Source organism: Echiichthys vipera (assembly GCF_963691815.1).
Source record: "Echiichthys vipera genome assembly, chromosome: 12".
Taxonomy (NCBI): Eukaryota; Metazoa; Chordata; class Actinopteri; order Perciformes; family Trachinidae; genus Echiichthys; species Echiichthys vipera.
In genome coordinates, this window is record NC_139837.1 from 7,748,072 (window position 1) to 7,766,636 (window position 18,565).

General features: G+C 44.0%; 1 protein-coding gene across 1 annotated transcript; it reads right to left on the reverse strand.

Annotated features, from left to right (window-relative positions):
- Positions 1–7,837: 7,837 nt before the first annotated feature.
- Positions 7,838–16,880, reverse strand: foxo3a (forkhead box O3A). The gene is made up of 2 exons (XM_083923929.1): positions 15,679–16,880; positions 7,838–9,549 (listed from the first exon to the last, which is right to left on the reverse strand). Exons 1-2 carry the CDS (start codon positions 16,243–16,245, stop codon positions 8,236–8,238), a joined length of 1,881 nt encoding a protein of 626 aa, XP_083780055.1. The 5' UTR covers positions 16,246–16,880; the 3' UTR covers positions 7,838–8,235.
- Positions 16,881–18,565: the final 1,685 nt, after the last annotated feature.

Here is an 18,565-nt window from a genome sequence, read left to right on the forward strand (position 1 = left end):
AGTGAAACTTATTCTTTGCGAGAAAAAGAAGAGAATCTCCTGCGAACAATTCCTTTGTTTCTTCAATTATTTTTTGTATGTTTACAAGTTTGCAGAAGAGTTAAGAGCGTTAAATCTGCCATAGGAAGCAGGGATTTCCTTTGCTCGACAAGACTTTGCTTCCTTTAAATCGTTTTTTTTTTTATATAATTCAGAATCAGAATCAGCTTTATTCGCCACATATGTGCAAACATACAAGGAATTTGACTCTGGATTTTTTTTCTCTCCTCTGTGTTTTGTTTTTTCAGCAACATTTCATTTTCATGGAATAAAAAAATAATTTATTCTGCTTCTTTTTGTGCTTTTGTATGTGTACAAATAAATAAGTCATGTTTTGCCTGCATGCGTAAGTCTCTGCACACAGGAAACAAACTAAAAAGAGGCATGTAGTTCATTTATTTTGTAGAGCGGAAACAAGTTACTGATTAGTTGATGAAAAATGAATAATTGTCTTTGTTTGTTTTGCAAAAATCAGCAAAACCTGAATCTGTGTTTGCAAATTTTCTGTCTTATGTGATAGTAAACTATATCATTTGGGGTTTTGAAATATTTGTTGGCTTTAGGAAACTGTTCTTACATTTCTTTCAGACCAAACATTGAGAGAATCAATGAAGAAAATAATAGTTATTTGCAGTTTTTACTATGTCAATTATCAAAGAAGCATCTTCTTTTGTCCTAAATCACCAATACTGAGTGAGGTTTGCTCCCCGCCCTCATCTTATGGCCTCCCTGCAGTAGCAGAAAATCAATGTTGAGGAGGACACTCTCCTGTCATAATGAGCCATTTTTGAAGTGCTGGCAGAGAGACTTCAGTCGTCACCTTGTAATGAGGATAAAGCTTCTCAATGACGCTGGTGTGACGGCAGAATCTCCTCCATCTGAGCATGAGCAGATATTTGACCTGAGCCAAGTGATATGATCTGTCGGTGTAGAACTGTGGAGAAATATGCAAAAAGGAAATTGGTTTAAATGTCTTTTCTCTTATAGATCTGTAGGTGGACCGGTGCTTCCTAACTAAAGAAACTATAACTGCCGCCTCTTCATCTCATCTCATCTTCAACCGCTCATCCAGGGTCGGGTCACAGGGGCAGCAGCTTTAGCAGGGGACCCTAAACTTCCCTTTCCCGGGCCACATTAACCAGCTCTAACTGGGGGATCCCGAGGCGTTCCCAGGCCAGTGTGGAGATATAATCTCTCCACCTGGTCCTGGGTCTTCCCCGAGGCCTCCTCCCAGCTGGACGTGCCACGTCAGTTGCCAGTTGAGGTGCCTGAACCACCTCAACTGGCTCCTTTCAACGCAAAGGAGCAGCGGCTCTACTCGAGTTCCTCACGGATGGCTGAACTTCTCACCCTATCTCTAAGGGAGACTCCAGCCCCCCTCCTGAGTGTGAATTTAATGTCCTTCTACTTCACTTTTAGCTTTGCTTTCATCTGAACCGTCCATTCGGCCAACCCAATTTTCATGTAACCTAATTGTTGTTTCCATTTTAAGAATCTGGTCCCAGTTTAGACTTGCTTCTGGACTCCAGGGATCGTCCAACCACAGCCACATTCACAGTAACCACCTATTTCTCCCTTCCGGCAGTGATACGGGCTTTTCTCTGTGGCAGAGGTCAGGCGTCGTCAAGCTAATGGGCCTTAACACTGACAATGTCTTCTGTAGCTTCAGTGAACTGCGCGGAAAAAATGTAACCTCCCAAAAACTCGTCTTTTTTTATGTTTTCATTCTGTTATTTTGTTGAAATAAATAAACCTCTTTATAGCCTGGCATCAGCAGACCACCATGCGTTCTAGTCTGGGCCCTGTCAGTTCATTTTCGATTTCCAAAGGGTGTCATCAACGTTCATGTCTAGATCGATCAGATACATCTAGACAATAGAGTTGCAAAAACTCTTAAAAACGCTCACGAGACTAGCTTCCTGACCACCTCTACTAACCTAACCATTCAAGATCAATGTCTAACCTTGACCTTCTCGCAAGACTTTACTCAAGTCTTGGGTCATCATCTAGACACAACCGTTATCAAAGGTGCAGAGTAAATTGCCTCTAGATGTTATTTGATAGAGCTAAAACCAATCAGAGCCGTGAAACATGACCTAACCAATCACAGCAATACGGGAGCTTGGTGAGTGGAGAACAATGGCGGCCAGGTAAGAAACTTTCTCAAATTTCAGCTAAACAGTACACTAAAATGCATTTCTGCGTTTCCTGAGCCTAAAAAACTGCGCCAAAAGGACCTGGGGACTGGACAGTGACGCTGTCAGTCATCGTCTTTAACCCGCCCCGCATGAGATTAACGGTTTTGATCGGTCCGCACAAACTCAAGCTGCTGGAAATCCGTCCATGTGAGAGAGGAGCGAGAGGTATCCGCCAGAACACACTGAAGTGAGTTTGGCAGATTTGTCTGGTTTCCAAGCGAGCCTCCTTCCCCAAATACTCTTCCTACTTTGGCAAGATACGAAATTTCCGATAATCCCAGAAATCAGTAAAACGTGAACAAAAAGATCAGTAAATAAATACATCCATCTGGGGTGTTAATAGCGTCCTCACCTGGTGCAGTAGAGGAGGCAGACTGTCAGGAGTGTACTCCAAGCTCAAGCAACTCTCCAGCTCTTCCTGCATGATGTCAGCCTGAGACCGGACCGGCAAAGCTTCAGCCACCTGCAGCCAGGAGGAGAAAGAGTCCAGGAAACGCTAATTAGCCACTGGTAAATATTATCAAGAGGCTGCTCCAGAGTTTTTAATGACCTAGGTCCTTGATAAAGAGATAAAAGATGAATCTTCAGTCTCACCTGAAGTCCTCTCCTCAGCGCGTGTTCCCTCTCCACGCGGAAGAAGGACAGATCTTTTGGAGGTGGAACAGAACTGAAACAAAGCTAGAAATTAATTTAAAACAACAAAAAAGGACTTGGCCGAACAGCGTTGAAAGTTACTGTGATGCTTTTGACAGGACTCAGGAATTAAGGCGGGCGTCCTTTAACCACAAGGTGGTCAGTTCGATTCCCGGGCTCCGCCTGTTTGCGTGAGGGAGTGCCCTTGAGGATGATCGATGGTTGGTCTACACCTTGCATAGTGTGTGTGTGTGCGTGTGTGTGTGTGCGTGTGTGCGTGTGTGTGTGTGTGTGTGTGTGTGTGTGTGTGTGTGTGTGTGTGTGTGTGTGTGTGTGTGTGTGTGTGTGTGTGTGGCTGAATGAGAGGCAAAATTGTAAAGCTCTTTGGATAAAAGCGCTACATAAATGCAGTTCATTCATAGATTACCAATAAAATCTTCACACAATTAAAAAGTTGAATTCAGAAGCAATAAAATCCTCAGTTCTGCACACTTGGGAGGTTTGCATCTACGGCCTTCAGAAGCTTAACGGGATGGGAACTGATAAGATTTGATTGATACCAACGTCGGTATTGATTCTGCTCATCAGTCCGATTCTTTATCGATTCCCTGATTGATTCCTGATCAGTTTTCTCCGTGGGAAAGGGTCAACGTCATTGTTTTATGAACGTTGATGCCGAAATGAGAGAATATTTTCATTCATTCATTCACCCTAGCTGTGCTTGTTTCTACAATTCTGTTGTGTTAACTGTCTTAACATATACGTTATATTCACTATAAATATTATTATAGGTACTGTTAGGCTTTGCTTGCATCTCTGGAAGTGTGTCTGTCTGTCTCTCTCTGTCCATCTGTATGTCTTTTCTCTCTTTCTCTCCTTTTCTTCCTCCCCAACCGGTGCAGACAGATGTCCGTCCTCCACAGAGCTGGGTCTGTCCCACGTTCCTGTCTGTTGTAGTGAAGGTTTTCGTTGCCACCGTACTCTACGGGGGAATTGTTGGGTCTATGTAAATCATAAATAAGTCATTGAGTGTGATCTTTACCTACTCTGTAAAGTGTCCTGAGATAACTTTTGTTATGATTCGACACTATAAATAAAATTGAATTGAATCATCTTCAACCGCTTGTCCCTGTCGGGTCGCGGGCGGGGCTGGAGCCGATCCCAGCTGACATCGGGCATGAGGCGGGGTACACCCTGGACAGGATGCCAGTGTATCACAGGGCACATAGAGACGAACAGAGACAGACAACCATTTACACCCACGGGCAATTTTTAGAGTCATCAATTAACCTGCACCTCTTTGGACTGTGGGAGGAAACCGGAGAACCTGGAGAAAACCCACGCAGACACGGGGAGAACATGCAAACTCCACACAGAAGGGCCCCAGCCAGGATTCAAACCAGCAACCCTCTTGTTGTGAGGCGACAGTGCTGACCACCACATCACCGTGTCGCCTGAGAGAATATTTGTACAGGTTTTTTTTACCCGAGTTTGACATCATTATTTTGCAACTGTCAGATAAACGTGCAGGCATTGATAAAAGGGATTTGATAGGAACTGTGACATCATCAGTTTGCTAATCTGACACTACTGGTGCTAACGTGTATCACCTTTATCGTCACAGTGACTGTTGCTCTGCAAAAACTGGACAGTTTCTGCTACTTAATATGATAATTTGTCTGATGGTTTTCCCACAAAATAAAGAACATCACACTTGTAAGTGTTGTTGCATAAAACCTAAAACCTGTGTTCCCATAAATAGTTAATAATTCAGCCAATAATTTGATGTATTACATAAATAATTGAATTAATTTTGAAACACACAAATAGGTTGACAAGGTGTAAAGTTCACCAGGAAGAATTCCTCTTCCTTTATCACCTTTTATGTGATGAAACTATTGTTAGTTACCTTGAATAACTGCGGTGCACTTTGGTTTAACAGTGAAACAAGCAGATGTTGCACGCGGCTGAAGAATTAAAGTAAGAGAGATTTACAAGGTATCCAACAAGGTATTTACTGTATTTTGTAAGAATCAGAAATGTATGATTTATGTCTATTCTGTGATCTTGCTACAAGGACGGCTCAGTGGCCGAGTGAGTCGTCCTCCATTCACAAGATCGGTGGATCGATTCCCCTCATCCCTTAATTGCTCCCAGTGCTGCACATGGGTGTGTGAATGGTTAGATTAGATGGTATGTTGATGTCCACTGACGTCTGTGCGAATGGGTGAATGTGAGAAGTAGTGTGATGAGTAGTCAGAAGACTAGAAAGGCTCTATATAAGTAAGAGTCCATTTACCATCTTTTGAACAGTTTCTAAAGTATACATGTGAGTGTGTTTAATGTAGAGTTCTCACGGCGTGTGGCGGTAGGCCTGTGTGGGAAGTGTAAAAAGGAAGCCTCAGAATAAAGAATGACCTGTGTCTGTCTGTTATGAGAGAGCTACACTTGTGGTTGCACACTGGACCATGAGTGGCTTCCACACTAGTTGTCACAAAATAATCTTGTATTGATATAATTTAAACTCAAATTTAAGGTGAGCATAGAGAGAGAGACGTCCCCCCCTCAGCAGATTAAGATGAAAACGGTCTTCTAGTATCAAACTCTGCACTCACATCACTAAGCAGACAGTTCAGAATCATTTGAAACTGTTGAAGACACATAAAATAATCACAACCATTGTCCAAACGTCCACACCTGTAACATCTGGAGGGCCCTGCTCCTCTGGGAAAACCGTTCTCCTCAATTTCCGCCCTGAGTGCTGAGAGTTGACTTGACAGCTCTGCCTCCATCTGCGTCACTTTAACAGAGGAGGACACTCTGTATACGTCACACATGGCTCACGCTCAGCACGTTTAGGAACTGGGAAATCCAAACATTTCAAACATTTCAAAGAAAAAAAAAATACACTGCCAAATCTCTGCCTCCACAGACAGACTTGTTGTGGTGTAACCATGGAGACACACCTCCCTGCAGCCTGGCTTCCTCTCCCATTTCCTGTCCATCTGGACTCAGTGACTGCATTTGATCTGTAGAGGGCTCTGACGGCACACTGGAGTCATTTTATGACAATACGCTGTCAATGCTGTTGGGCTTTTTAGATACTAAGCACTTTTACGGTGATTTGTATTAAACGACAGCTCAGTATTGAAACATGAAATCCCGTAGAGAGCACCAGTGGTCGAGCAGCACCTACCTCCTGCAATCATGCATTCAAAAACCTTGACTTAATCTCAGCAGGTCCATTCTTCTCGGATACAGCGTGTGATTGGTTCTTCGCTCATGATGCGATTACCCAATAGCAAATGGCCTCCTTGGTGCCTGCAGAGTGTGCAGCTGTGCAATTCCTCTAGAGACGGAAATAAAACAGAGGCAGATGAAACAAACTCCAGATTTTCAGTGGTTCTTTAAGCTTTATTTACATGCACCATCTCTGATACAGCCAAGATAGGAATCGGAATTACAACTGGCAATGTCAACGTGATGTCTTTTTTTGTTTGTTTGTTTTTTGTAGGAGCAATAGGAAGAAATGGAGTTTGAATATTGGCAGTGAGAGTTACTCAAGATTAATGTAGAAAAAGAAATGAAGCTTCAAGTCAGTGGGGAATCATGCGTGTGAAGCAACAAATATGGGAACTGGAAGCACGGTTGTGCAGAATTTTCTTTTGTAAAAAAAACAAATGAGAATGAGCAAATGTGATTCAATATTCCTGTGATATTACTGTCAGTTAAATTCAAAAAGGGCGTAACGTTTAAATGTTCTCAATAACTCTAGAGGACGACACCATTCGCCGTTCGTCGTCGGTCCCGATCAAAACCCGACTGAGTTGGACACAAAAGTGCTTTTACACAGCTCTACCACAACGCCGTGTGGGAAAGCGCAGAATACGCACATGGTAAAATAAAATAAATACAGTTGCATTTAACGAGAAGACAAACTCAGTGAAAATGGACAGTTTCCAGCTGGTAAAAAATGTAAACTAAAGAAAAGGTTCATCCTGCCGTTCCTACAAAAATGTCTTTTTTTGTTGCCTTTATAGCTCTGGTTCCTAATATTTATACACTGTATATCCTCTTATTTAAATGCAGAAATATTTTGGCAATATTTAAAATACTGTGGTGTACTTTCTCAAATGGCAGAAATGGCTCTAAGATACTACACGACGTCCTCTCACAGGGCTGGACACACACTATTTGACCCAGCACCTGCTATAGTGCTGATAACAAACGGGAGGCTGCTTACGCTGCTCCATCCGCAGCCTCTCCCTGCTATCTTCTTATTTATAGCACCGAGAACTCCTTGAAATTAACAAAGACCAAAATATTGTAGTCAAGTGTTGCGGAGTCTCTTAAGTGTGGTTATTTGAATCCAAATAGTCCTATGTGTTTGCTAATGGAAATATGTGAACTAGAGCTAAATCATATTTCTCGCTAAACGTGGTCCTTAACTCTGTCCTAAACTCTGTATGCTGAGCAGTACTTCCAATATTGCAGTAAGTGGAAGAGGAAGATGATGAGGATGAGGAGGAGGAGATGGTGAAAAGGGGTCTGCAGCAGAAACACCATATTATCAAGACTTCAGTAATGCACCTTTAGAAGGAACAGAATTCACAGTAATGTCACTAAAATCACAGGGTAAAATAAAACATTACATAGAAAAACCACACAATGTAGATCAGTTCACATCTTGGTAACACGTTAACCTCTACAGACTGATATTTGGTGCGTGACTGTGCATCAACGGGGGGGGGGGCTTTTCATTAACACTTGTTTTTAGATCTTTTAGTCCATTTAGGCTACGTCGCTCTTATAAAAAAAAAAAAACAAGCTTATCAAGTATCCTCCACTGGAACGCAATAATGTAACATTCTCTGCAGCTTTTTCTGTAAACAGGCTGTCACTCAAAACAGGCTGACAGCTGGTTTGGCAAAAATGTTGGTTTGGGTATGAGAGGGGAAAGAGGAGAGAAAGCCGGGTGAAAACATAATTCATCTTCAGTTTCACGTATCACTTTGTGATACTGCATGAGCGATTCCCTGAGACTAACACGAGTTGATGCTTTTCATATAGTTTTAACAAAACATCCTGTACTTCCAGTAATTATTGTTGTTCACTCCGCCAGGCATTGATCTCTTAAAAGGATTTTTTTTCTCCTCTGCGAAGACACCATAGTGTGTCTCAGACACTTAGAATACAGTACCAAACTTAATGCCTCACGTTTAAAATAAAGGAAAAAGAATACTACATGAATACACTTTACGTTTCTTCCCTCGAGTTGCACAACGCAGGACAATGAATCCCAATTTACACGTTCCCTTTTTTTTCTTTTTTCTTTTGGACCCATGATGACATTTGACCGAGCTTCTCAACTTGGGACCCAGCTTTGAGAGGAGGTCTGTTTCGAGCTGGAGAAGCTTCCTGAATTCCTGTTGGCGTTCTGGGCGGAGGTGAAGCGAGTGTCAAAGCTTAGGTCCAGGCAGTCTGCGTCCATCAGTTCATTGCGGATGATGGAGTCCATGTCACACTCGAGACCGCCGTTGAACACGTCGAGGTCCAGATCGGTGGGAAAGCGCTCCTGGCCGGGCAAACCGGAGCCGAGCTGCAGGGAGGCATTCTTGCTGGGAGACTTCAGTTGCGGCTGCTTGGCGTCGGGGTGGCTGACGTCTTTGTCAGAGGTTGACAAGCCAGCTTGCCAACCAGGCACTGAAGAGCTTTGGGCCTCACCCGCACTGGTGTGGTTCACCAATATGTGGTCTTTGCGGAGCAGCATGGCGTTTCGGCGGGAGTTCTGCAGGGCAATGGCTGTGCTGGCCTGTGACATCAGTGGGTCAGACTGGGTGAGCATGACGTTGCTGTGGCTGTGGGAGTCCAGGCTGAGCAGATCCTGCAGGGTCTGGTGGTCGCTGAAGTGGGAGATGCAGGAGAAGGTGGTCTGCTTGTTCTCCTGGATGGTCTGCATGGGTGACTGCCGCAGGCTTGTGATGGACGGCGGGCTAAAAAGAGGGTTAGGCCCGTAGCTGCCAGAGGGGCTACCCAGACTGCTTCCTGAGCAGCTGAAGGTAAACACTGAGCTCCCCTGACCGTTGGCACCATCGTCTTCCTCTCCAGGAGGAGGCTGCTGGGATGCTGTCAGGCTGATATTGTCTAAAAGGTCGTCCATCAGGTTGTCAGAGAGCCCGTCGTTGAGGTTCATGGTACCTGCCAGGTCAGAGAGCCCTGTGGGCACCGTGGACGGGGACATGCTGCTGGGGCTGGAGTACAGCATCGGCGAGAGGGGCGAGTCATCATCAGGCACCTCGTCCAGCTCCAGGTTGGCCAGGATCGGTGACAGACGGCCGCTGAGCGTGCTGGCGTTGGAATTGGTCCGGGAGCGGAAGTCTGTCCAGGCGTCCAGTTCATCACTGCTGCGGGAGGTGGGACTTCCTGTCCATTTGGAGAGGCTGGAGGAGCTCTCTGAGCTGCCGTCTTGAGCCGCCTGCAGGGAGGCTTTCTTCTTGGTGGCACGTCCTCTGGCTCCTTTGATGTACTTGCTGTTATCCATAGATACGGCCCGTCGTCGGGGAGCTTTGCCTCCTTTCCCACCTTCAGGGTTGACCATCCACCAGGAGCTTTTCCCTGTTCCTTCATTCTGCACTTTCACAAAACGACTATGGAGGGACAGATTGTGTCGGATGGAATTCTGCAATAAAAACAAATGAAAAGAATTAAATGCATGTTTATACACGTTCTTCTTTTGGTTGAGAGTTGGTGAGATCCAGAGTTGTATTCCTTGTGTGCCTAAACATATGTGTAATCTTATATAATTATACATCAGTACAATGCAAATCCAAGGGGGGAACTGAATGATTAGAGCCTGAAACTACTACAATGAGACCCAAGGTGTTTCTTCTTTGCACCTCACACCGTGACCCATTTCTGACTGCTCTGAACAGCTGACAGGATTTCCCCGGAGATGTTCCTAAACATGTATAAAATTCAACAGCTGCAGCCCGCTGACGACCAGCCTGCACTGGGTCACTCTGTCTGCAGTAACAGGGGAAGAAAACCGTGCAGTGATCTCTGCGGCCCAAAGGCCAAGTTCACTGGGAGAGGGTCCAGCATAATTCTCCTAAGCTTGAATTAACTTGAGTAAACCGAGGTCCCGTTTAAATCCATCTCTCAGAAGATTAAACTAATAAAACACCAAAGGAGCTCAACGCATACAGACCACAAGGCTGCCGTGACCTTTCCCATATGGATCCTATAAGAGGCAGCTGTGAGGGAAGTTGCTGTGCAGCTTTGTGATGACTGAGATCACAAACGAGCGTTGGACACAGTTCTCCTCTGAATGCAATGAGTCAATGACCCGCTGACATCAAAACTTCCAGCAAAGCCCTCGCTTCAAGCCACTTACAGGATTAGGTCAACCGGCAAACAATTTCATCACTTCTAACAACAAAGCTCACGTGACTCGTGGAAATAAAACTTCAGGTACCTCTTCACTCATGATTAACCAGTGAGCTGCCAGGGGTGTGTTTCTCTTTGTTTTGCAACAAATCCGCTGTAGAGACGAAAGCCAGCGGTGCCCTCTCAGTACTGTCCGACTTCAATTTGACACTCAGCCACGAAATAATATATATTCCTACTTAAGATGTTCATTTAAAATAGTTTGACATATTCAGAAATATGCTAAAATTGCTAAAAGTTTGATAAGAAGATGGATATCACCCTCATGTCTGTACGGTAAATATGAGGCTACAGCCAGAAGCCCGTCAGCGTACAACACAAAGAAACAACTATCTGCTCCAGCAACTCTAAAGCTCACTACATAACAGGTTTTATCTCATGCAAATCACATCTGTACAAAAAACACACACAGCTAGCTAGGCTAAGCTAACGTGTTTAAGAGTTTTCACACCAAAACTGCAGTCGGTGTCAAACTATTCCTATTAAAATGTATGTGTTCTGTGGAAAAGGCGAAGGCAAAGTGTAGTTTTTAGAAAATGCAACTCAAACATGAGTAAATTGTGCATTTGTTTGGCTCTTTTTAAATCTGCGAAATAATACACGCTAGTGAGTATTTAGCAGCATGGTGGTGTCATTCATTCATTCATCTTCAACCGCTTGTCCCTGTCGGGGTCGCGGGGGGCTGGAGCCGATCCCAGCTGACCTCGGGCGTGAGGCGGGGTACACCCTGACCAGGACACCAGTCTATCACAGGGCACATAGAGACGCACGGAGATAGACAACCATTCACACCTACGGGCAATTTTAGAGTCATCAATGAACCGAACACCTGCACGTCTTTGGACTGTGGGAGGAAACCGGAGAACCCGGAGAAAACCCACGCAGACACGGGGAGAACATGCAAACTCCACACAGAAGGGCCCCAGCCGGGATTCGAACCGGGACCCCTCTCGCTGTGAGAGCGACAGTGCTAACCAGCATGGTGGTGTATTTGGGATAAACTCAAAATACAGTGTCCATGTTCTTCTTAACGAAGAAATATGTCTCCCAGTGCAACACACGGGTCATTAATGTGTTTTTAATAATTACGTCTAACAATGGAGCCCTGAACATAATCAGGCGTCGGCTTCACAGACAACACTTGTTAGTAAAATAATCCATTTTTGGTTTTTCCATCTGTCTTTTTGTTGATGAGGAGAACACAATTGTATATCTTCAGACTTCACCAACAACCTCTTTAATTAAAGCCACATTGAAGAAAGATGGGTTGGAACAAAATCTACATTTCCTAATCAGCTGGAATGTGCACGTTTTCATTAGCTGGGTTTATAACCACAAGGCTGCACTGATAATTAAAACGGGATGCATCTCTGATTGTTTCATGAAGAGAGTGCTCCAAATGTCACAGCAGAGCAGGTGTTAATAAAAGACACAGAGGAAGCAACTCGGGAGTGAGCAGACTTTGAATTCCTTCATGTTTTCTTCACATGCACCTGAATAAAATAGTGTTTTTTTACTTTGGGCTGAATGAGCCTCATGGAAAAATCTTCTTCATGATGCATAAATGACCATAAAACACAATTTGCATGATGATGACACTGCCGCCTCCACTTACAGCTGTGACGTCGTGACTAAAGGCCATCATAGAGGACAACATAAGGTCATGATTTCACTATTGTAAATAAAAACTAATAATGTGTAACCTGATGCACACACTATTACAACTGCACCCTATTCTGACAGCGATTTAGGTCATTTTACACCACGCGCTTATCTGCCACACATTTCCCCACATTCATTCCTTCCTCCTCTTCTTCCTCCATCTCTAGATCATCTACAGCTGTGTGCCTTTTGTGTCTGTACATGACCACAGTGTGGTGTTTGTTATGGTGATTTCCCTACTATAGATATAGTTGACATACTTCACAACACGCACACTGTTAATACCACTTTGCCTGTCTTTAGGTTTTGGATTTGGCATTGAAGCAAAGTTCCGGTTTATTTGAACCTGGCGAGTTTCCTATAAATGCATCTATTGTGGGGCTCTGTGGGTTGTGCTAACTTTGTACGCCGTTGTAAAGATTCTGGGAAATGAGGAGCTGTGCGAGCCTCCTACAGCTTTCAAAATAAACATGCTTTTTAAGTGAATCATTTCAAACACTTGTCTCGGAGTTTGACCAAAAGTAAACATAGAAAGTAGCCTCCTGGAAGGCACATTGTGGCGTACTGCCTTTATGGGAAATAGCCACATTTCTGGGACGAGCGCTGGGTTAAAATAAACCAGAACTCCTTTAACGAGGACGAGAGGTGGCACTGAGTTTGTGCACCAACAAATGCGTTACCCCGTTTCATTTGCTAAATCTGTATTTTCAGCTTCACTGTAAAGATATTTGTAAAAAACATTTTAAAATAAACAAAGTGTCTCCCCAGTAATGACTTTACACAAAACTGTGCAAACAGATAAAAGCTTAAGTCTCGCTACGAATTTTACTTTGTCGCGTAGAGCTCAGGTGACCTTCAAAATAAAATAACCATGTGTCTTTTGCCTCTTTATAGTCAGCCTGATACTTGAACTCTCAAATCCTCTGAACTGTATTTTGTACTTTTGCCGACTCTCCAGAAAAATCAGTTTTGTAAAATAACAAACTGTATATGGATTAAAGCCATGAAAATATCTTATTCTCAGTTTGAGATGCAGATCTTTTACTTTTTCGTTCCCGAAACAGATTCCTAAAAGATGCCAAAACTCACAATGTCGGCAAATTAAGAGCCGAAACAAATACCTGATAAATGTATCTAAATCTTAGTAACTGGCTTATTATTTGTAGTTGTTTTTATTTTATTTTATTAGATGTGTTTCTTTAGAAACGCCACACATGATGCGCTTATATTTATCAACTGGGACTGAACAGCGTTAGTCTGTAAACGCTTCCATTTACAGACTTTATCTATTAAAACTAAGTCTGATGCAAAGAGAGTGGACACAATAAAAGCAGCACCTGTCCTGTTCAGTCTAATGAAACCCATTAAAAACAGCCCTGCACTAAATAAATAAACCTTAGTGACACTTTGATTCTGGTTGAGGCCGTCACACGGGTTTGACTCCACTCTGTGGTCATTTATGAGGCCGCAAACTGTAGCAGGGCTGCACTGGATTGTATTATATTACAGCAGGTGGACGAAATAGCAGATGATGTTGTGTACGAAATAACAGTAGAGTACGATAAAACATAATTTACAATCTCAAAAACATTAATTATCTGCTTTGATACAACAGAAATAGGTTACAAGTTGCACAACGGGGGAGCGTATCCCGGGGTCCTGTGGTCTCCGGCTTAATAGCCTCTTACAATATGTTAGTATAGATCACATTATATAATGTTTTAAAGGGCTCTGTGTTCTCAGCTATGTCTGTTTCTCTAGGGCAAATGTTTAAATAACACAAACAGCTCGTAGTGTTTGAAACCTACACTCAACGTTGCAAAAAAGATAGTTTCATTGCTTTAGACATATCTCCAGAGTGGCTGAACAGATTTTAACCAGTCAGCCAACACTTGAAACGTCCATCTCCCTTCATTCGTTCGCAATTTGAACTGTGAAGATAGAACCTACCAATCTCTTACAATGCTACTTTATATCGAGGAAGTATAGGACCCATAGGGATGACCCCACAAGAGCAGTTATTGATTACAGAGCTGTTGAATTTGAATGTTACGCTACATAAGTGATGCTTTTATTGCATCTAGAGTGTGATAGAAGATAAACAGTAATCCTGGACTAAATGCATGAAAAACACAACATCCCTCTTATACTATGGATGCTGAAACAGTCTGTGTGGCATGCAGCAGCTAGAGCTAGCAGACCTGCATCATAAAGTAGAGAGCTAGTGGACGTTCTCGCATCTTTCAAGCCCCAGAGACGCGTTACATTTACTGAATGCTGCTCGGGTAGATACAGTAGGAGCCGTACAGTGTTTAAAAAGATAAATCACAAAGAGCAACTCCCGCCTGCCCCTCCCCCATGCAGTCATAGCAGCTCTGCAGCACCCTTTGAGCAGCAAAGCCTCGTTCTGAGCAGGGGACTGGAGCAATGCCAGTTCAGCCAGAGCCAGATCCACAGAGAAACACTGAGCGTCTCTCACACTGCTACACATTGACCTACATAATTTATAGTCAGCTGATTGATTCTTGTTCCCGGGCCACGTGAAAAAGACAGTGTGGCAGGAGGGGGGGTCGAGGCCGCTGGCTGGTCATCTGTATGTGAGCGGAGTATTTTGTTTGGACTCACAACAGAGAGGGAATTGAACCTCGTGCAGGAGCCGCACACAGAGGTTATTGAGTGTGTCTGGTGAGTGTGACAGGTCTGGATTAACAACCTCTCTGTCCCAGCCCTCCTCAACATGCTGAGGATATTTGTGCACACAGTCTCTCATGCAGATGACCAACCTGCAGCTGCTGAACGTCACACAAAGCATCTCCTGGGAAAATGCTGATGTCAGCACTTCAAAAAAACCCTGACATTAACCCTTTCATGTGCCTGCAGCCCCACTGGATGCATCTGGTGTCAAGCAAGCATCCGAAACATGAATGAAAACTGAATCTCTGCTAATCTGGAGTATTAGCTAACCAGCTGATTCTGCGGCAGATTAATCGGTTATTAGCATCAACACGCTGCTCATATTTTATCCTCAGACTCCCAACTGCATGATGAGCTTTAAAAAAACAAACAAATTCTTGTCCGTTACTGTAATTTCTTCATGAAGAAACTCCCTGGAAATCAGCCTGCATCCCACAGTTGTGCAGGATTACGAACCTTTTTTTCTATAACCCCCCCCAACCACCACCATCTAAATCCTGCAAAGCTCAAAGCTTTCATCAGACTTGATTCCATGACAGATGAATTGGTTTTCCAGGCCGAACTAATCCTTAAAATCAAACAGGAGCAGGGCCCCGCTGCTGGAGAAGGCGGCCCCTGTGCTGCTGCAGTGTGAGCAGTTTGTCTGGAAGTGAAATTAACTTTGCATTGCCTGTTTTCAGTCTCTACTCTCGTACCCGCACCAATACTCCCTTAGTTTTCACTGGATTAGTGTGTGTGCACTTGTTGTGTTTGAGGTGCAGAACTCATAGTGTGTGTAGTTTGGACCTTATATTTTGACAGTGGGTCATTTTGCACCACGTGCTTGTGAGGCAGCCACACATTCCCCTACTGATTATTTACACTGACAGCCAAATACGCCTTAGAATAAAGCGAAAACAACCCTAGTTATGGTGGTGTGTTTGCACATCCTTCTCTACAGCTGTGTCTTTACACGACCACAGTATGGTCTTTGTTATGATGACAGCACCAGCATGTCACCGCTCACCTTCCAGCCAGCAGAGCTGTTGCTGTCGCCTTTGTCCTTGAAATATGGCACAGACCTCACCATCCAGTCATAGATTTGGGACAAGGTCAGCCTTTTCTCGGGGGAGCTCTCGATGGCTTGGGTAATGAGGTCTGCATAGGAGTAGTTGCCCCAGGCGTTCCTGCGGGCGGAGGACTTCCTCAGCTGCTGGGAGGCAGAGCCGCCCAGAGCCGCGGTGGGGGTCTGCGCCGAGGAAGGCGAGCCATCGGCGGCCTCCTCCTTGCAGGGGCCGCGCTGGACCTCCACGGGCTGGGAGACGGAGCTGCCGCTGCTGCTCGGCACACGGGATTTAACAATAGCACCGCTGGCTTTCTGAGCATCGCCGCTCTCCGCGCTGCCACCCTCATCATCCTCTTCTTCGGGGATTACGTCAGTGTCATTGGTCCCGGGCTTGTCCGCACCAGACTCCGGACGGGGCAGGGGCCAAGTGCAGGACCGCGGCCGCTTCTGGGGCTCGAAATCCGGATCTATCTCAACGTTTAGGGGGGACTCGTTGCCGTTGCGCGGCGCTTCAGCCATGTTCATCATCGCAATATCTCGGTCGCTGCACAAAGGGTTATAAAATCACTCGGGTCGCATTCCGTCAACGTTGTGTGCAGGCTCCGGGGACACTTTATTTACCATGCACGGGATGCAAATGTCCAGCCCGCAGCCGAGTCCCAGCACGTGTCCGTCTATCCGTCCTGCTGCACGGCGTCTATCCGCAGCACACGGAGCTGATCGGTGATCGGGCTGACCAGCATTAACGAAACATTGGCTTTTCTCGTGCACAGCCCACACCCTGGCCAACGTGCATTTGCAGCTTCGCGAAATGTGGCGTTTACAGATAGGAAGAGTCGGCGGAGGGTCTTCAGAGGAAACGGCGTTCCTTCACAAGCGGCCGCGTCCTGCACCGCGATCCTGCGACGTGCATACCACAGAAAAAGGGCCACAGCTAATGCCACCACATCAGCTTTATCAGTCCGCACACAGCTGCCATCTTGACCATTTCCTTTCCCCAAGTTCTTTATCATCCGTGCAGAGGGCTGCTGTCCAGATACCATCAAGGCGGAGATTGCTTTCTCAAGGCCCTGCAGCTTTTTTTTTTTTTTTTTTTTTTTCAAAAACGGGCTACTGGAGAAATGTGGCGAGGCTCCAATCCGCCCTCTCAAGAGCTAAAAAAAACACACACACCACATAATGATGCATTGTGTGTGTACATCTCAGGGCCAGCACGGTGTCCTCCGGCAGCCTGCAAACACACTTCATTCAATCCGCTGCTGCAAAAGCTCCGAGTCCAGGAGAAGGAAGGAGCTCCCGACCCTGCCCCCTGGACGGCTCTGTAATTAAAGCGACAGTATGGAGATGTCCGCAGACCACTGACATCACTGTGTGCACATCAAACACGACCATAACACCCCGCCACACTACTGTACTCTGCTGTTATTTCATTCAACATCACACAAGGGATGCAGCAGTGCGAGCGCGCACCTGACTTTGTTGGAAATAACCGAGAACAAGATGATTTTGTGCAACATTAGCTTCATGTCTGGAATATTAATGTTGCTCCAAGATGAAAAGATCATAATCTCAGTGTTTTAAATACAGTGAAATCTCTAAAAATATATATTTTCTTTATCAAATGTGTCTCCCACAGACTGTTTCTAAGAAGAGAGAGAAGTATAGTGGTTAAATACTGAATAATATTTTGTATTTATTATTAAAGTATGTGTTTTTTTTTATTGTTGGATGTATACTGTAACTGGATACTATAACCAGGGTGGGAAACCATAACAAATACACAACAGAGCTCAGTGTTTGCAGCCTTGGTTGCAACAAAAATATGTTGCTTTTAAAATAAAAAGAATGGAAATAATAATGACCATAATCTCTAATACTCCACCACACTACTGTACTCTGCTGTTATTTAACCAAACATTACACACATGATGTAACAGTGCGAGCACGCACCTGACTTTGTTGGAAATAATTGAGAACAAGAAGATTTTGTGCAACATTAGCTTCATGTCTGGATTATTAATGTTGCTCCAAGATGAAAGTTGCAACCAAAGATCATAATCTCGATGTTTGAAATACAAGAAAATCTCTAAAAACATCTTTTTTTAATCAAATTTGTCTCCCACACACTACTGTACTCTGCTGTACTTTCATTAAACATTAAAAAATGCTTTAACAATACAAGTGCGCACCTGACTTTGTTGAAAACAAAGATTTTGTGCAACATCAGCTTCATGTCTGGAATATTAATGTCGCTGCAAGATGAAAGTTGCAACCAAACACCATAATCTCGATGTTTTAAATACAATTTTCAGAATCAAATGTCTTAAAAATACTTCTTTTAAAATCAAATTTGTCTCCACAGACTGTTTCAAAGGCGAAAGAAAAGGTATCGTGCATAAATACTGATTTATATTATTAAACATTACACAACAGACCTCAGTGTTAGCAGCCACAGCCTTGGTTGCAACAAAAATAATATTTTGCTTTTAAAATGGAAAGAATGGAAATAGTAACTGTTGTAAACTGCAGATTATATACATTTAATTTTCTTATGTGTCTTTGAATGAACCTGAAGAGGAATTCAAGTACACACATCACAAACGGTGGATTTTAAAGGCATATCTGATGTTTTTTTAGACTCAAAAATCTTTAAATGTGATTGTTTTTCCCCCTGAAAGAAAATAAATTTGAATTTAAAATGACAACACTCAATATTTGGGCTTGATTAATAAAAGACAGCGTACTTTGTGATGTCGCCGTTAACATCACAGACACAGCAGACGGTTTTGTTGTTTCAAAGTTCAAAAACAAACTGATAAAACAACTTGAATGAATGAATGAATGAATG